This window comes from Epinephelus lanceolatus, chromosome 20 (genome assembly GCF_041903045.1).
Source record: "Epinephelus lanceolatus isolate andai-2023 chromosome 20, ASM4190304v1, whole genome shotgun sequence".
NCBI classification, from domain to species: Eukaryota; Metazoa; Chordata; class Actinopteri; order Perciformes; family Serranidae; genus Epinephelus; species Epinephelus lanceolatus.
Window position 1 is genome coordinate 16697841 of NC_135753.1, and position 3521 is coordinate 16701361.

General features: G+C 48.7%; 1 protein-coding gene across 1 annotated transcript; it reads right to left on the bottom strand.

The window, feature by feature from the left end:
* Positions 1-235: 235 nt before the first annotated feature.
* myca (MYC proto-oncogene, bHLH transcription factor a) lies at positions 236-2852 on the bottom strand. Its single transcript, XM_033638324.2, has 3 exons — positions 2623-2852; positions 1605-2289; positions 236-1257 (listed from the first exon to the last, which is right to left on the bottom strand). Exons 2-3 carry the CDS (start codon positions 2254-2256, stop codon positions 629-631), a joined length of 1281 nt encoding a protein of 426 aa, XP_033494215.1. The 5' UTR covers positions 2257-2289; positions 2623-2852; the 3' UTR covers positions 236-628.
* Between the last annotated feature and the right edge of the window lie 669 nt (positions 2853-3521).

Genomic DNA, 3521 nt, shown 5'->3' on the forward strand with positions numbered 1-3521 from the left:
CAATGTACCTTATATTCTGACCTGGAGCAGCCAGTGGGAGAGGAGTGACTCTGTCTGGGCATCCTTACATCTAAACATGAGCATCTTATGTCAGTCACTTATTCAAATCATGCAATTATCTGTGGCTTATCTGCATCTGTTGAAACCACTCAACATATCCCCAGTGTATGTTAATGTGTCTGCTGTGATGACGTGTGTGGTGTGTGTTTTTGCGCTGCAAGAACAAGGACACAGATTCAAGAAGAGCCATTTTTTTATATTTCAAAAAGAACCTAGGAACATAATGGAAAAAAACAAACACTGGGTCTGAACATCCAGACAATTGAGATCCAAAAATACATTTTCTTAGGAAATATTAATTATATACAAAACATAAAAATTTATATTTTAGTTTGGGCCCTCTGCAGGGTAGCCCCATTTTTTAATATTTTATTAATAAAAATAAACTTTTAAATATTTATTCCACCCATAACTTCAATTGAGGCAGCTTTAACATTGAAATCAAACAGATTCCAAACAACTTAATCCGCTTTGCATTTGCATGCAACAACAACTGTACACCCCAAGTCTTGAACTTGCATAAAAAACAAAAGGCCAATGAGTCTGAAAAGGTTTGATGCCTCAAACTTTAAGCGCGAGAGCTCTGCAGCTGTGCAAGTCTCTGCTTTAGAAGTTCACTTTTCCTCCTCAGCTGTTCTTTGAGCGAGAGGAGTCTCTGTTCGTCTGTCTGCATGCTGTAAATGCACTCTGTAGCTTTCTTCAGGATCACCACTTTGGCCGCCTTCTCGTTGTTGGCGACTTCAGGGATCTCATCCCGCAGGGCGAAGAAGCTCAACTTGAGCTCGTTCCTCCTCTGGCGCTCCAGTACGTTATGTGTCCGTCTCTTGTCATAGTCCTCTGTGTCAGACGTTCTCGGGCTCGAACACTTGCGGTTGCTGCTGATCTGTTTGAGGACCCTGCTGTGTCCGCCGCTGCTGCCACCTCCTCCTCCTCCAGTGCTGCTGCTGCTGCTCTCCAGCTTCAGCCTCTTGACAGCCGGCTGCTCGTGCCTCATGGATGGATGGGCGGCGTAATTATGCTGGTGGGTGGAGACGTGGCACCTCTTCAGCACGAGAGGGCTCGGGTGCCTGGTCTCCGCTGGGCTGGGGTCGCACCGCTTCACCGCCTGCCTCTTCTCCACTGTCACCACATCGATCTCCTCCTCTTCCTCCTGGTCCTCCTCCTCTTCCTCCTCATCATCATCTCCATCCTCGTCTTCTGCAACACAAAAATCAGAACAGTCACACACTGATTCAGCATCAGCAGCCCATTCACACTGCATGGCACAGAGGGAAGGGAGGGGGTACAATCTCTCCTTCCATATCAGTTGATTGCTTAACATTGCAGCCTCTAGCTAATCTCACAGCAGTCTACAACATGACATGGGTGGAACAGGCAGCACGCCTCTGCCTCCTGCCTGCAAATCTGACTGCGAGTCATACCAATTAAAGCGAGAGTTGGCCTCCTTTTAGGCAACACAGTGGATACAATCTTTGCACACTCAGCAGAGGGAAATTCCTAATTGCACGGAGGGGTGTGACTGCATGATGAGCGCATCAGCTTACCTGAGTCACTACAACTGCTGCTGCTGCTGCCGCTGTTTGGCGGCGTGTCCAGTCCCAAATCCTTACTAGGCGGCGTCCCTGCGCTCTGCTTGGGCGTCTCTGCAATCGGATACGGGAAAACCACAGATGGATCGATGCACTCCGACGCGGATGTGTTGAGGTCTTGCAGGTAGCTGCTGTTGAGCCTCCAGGCGGCTGCACCGGCGGGCTCCGCGCACTCACCGGCCGCCGACTCCTTCCTCGCGGCGTGCAGGGATGCGAGCCGCTCCGACACCACCTTCTCCAGCTTGGCCGCGGCGGAGAAGCCGCTCCACATGCAGTCCTGGATGATGATGGACTTGAGGAAGGTTTGGGAGTAGTCTGCGTCGCAAATGATGCTCTGGTTGACCACGTCGTCGCCCAGGAACTCGGTCACCATCTCCAGCTGATCAGCCGTGGAGGGGAAGAGGCTTGACAGGGACGGCCGGCGGCTCGGGGAGAGGGGAGGGGTCGGCAGCAGTTCAAATTTCTTCCAGATGTCTTCGCTTGGTGCCGGAGGCTGAAGCTGTTGAGGGTAGAAATCCTCCTCCTCGTTATCATAGTAGAAATACGGTTGCAGGGAGTCGTAGTCGTAGTCATAGTTTTTACTCGCCAAACTTGAATTCAGCGGCATTTTGACTCCGTTGTCTTTTTCCTTATAGTGAAGCTGGTTGAAAGAAAGAATGGATGATTAGATGATTACTCTTACAGGTCTGCAGGTTCAGAGCAGCTGCTTGGCACTGATCCTGCTCTGCAACATTAAGTGTAAGCAACGTCACATGGTCACTCCAAAACATCGACCCGCGTTTGCACGCCTTGCATGCATGCACAAGTGCTGCAGCAGCAGGTGCTCAATTTGGGAAACTGATAGTAAATTAAGGGCAACAGGGGGAAACCCCACCTTCACTTAACTGCTGCTGACGATAAACGATTATCTATTTGACTAAACTGGTGTGGGAAGCTGACGTACAAGCTCCTGAAACCCCACTCCCTCCCTTACCTTTTAGATTTTAAACTCTCGGCGGAAGAACACAGGGCGAAATCGACCCAAAAAACGCAAAAAGGGCAGGAAAGTTATTCCAGTATGAAAGTAACATTAAATCCTTCCACGGAGGTGTTGCAGACTGTTTCAGTGAGGCGGTGTGAAGCATGCATAGGGAGTTGAAAGGCTGCACCAGCGACCCGGTGAGGACGACGCGCAGTCCACCATCAGCGGCGTGAGAATCACAGCTGAGCGCTGCGCCGGCTGCAATAAAACCGCCGCAGCACTCCCCCTCTCGCGCCACTGCTGTATCCTTCCGCCCATTTTCCCGCGAAACACTCGCCGGCCTTGAAAACCTTACACGTCAAATTAAATTCTCACAATTATCATCGAAAACAACTCACACACGATATTATTGTTGATTTAAACTCGAAACATGTGCTTTCATCGGTATAATCAGTCAATAAATTGTGAAGTTTTTCTTTGCAGCGGGTCTATTTCGGGGAAGCAGAAGTGGGAGGGGTCATAGTAGTGTAGAGCTCCCATTGACGGCAGACATGCAGAAAATACTAATGCTGTAATAGTAAGGGATAATTAGGAGTTATGTTTCCAGTATCCCGCCCAAAATATCACCAAACACCTCAAACTGTCTCTTTTAATCTGTTGCACGTTTTGATCTCATCGTAATGAATTAATAACAAAGATGTACCGCCCAAAAGTAGATTAATTTACTGCTTTTGCACAAACCGCAAGTTTGTTTTTTTAATTACGTTGATAAGCAACCGTCTGCAGAGACAATATAAATATAAAACGATGCTAAGTTTGCACAGTCTGTGCAGCATTATTTCGATAATGCAACGCAGAGCTCACAGGTGCAGGAGCTTACCTCGATCTGTCTGCAGACACTGACAGCTCAG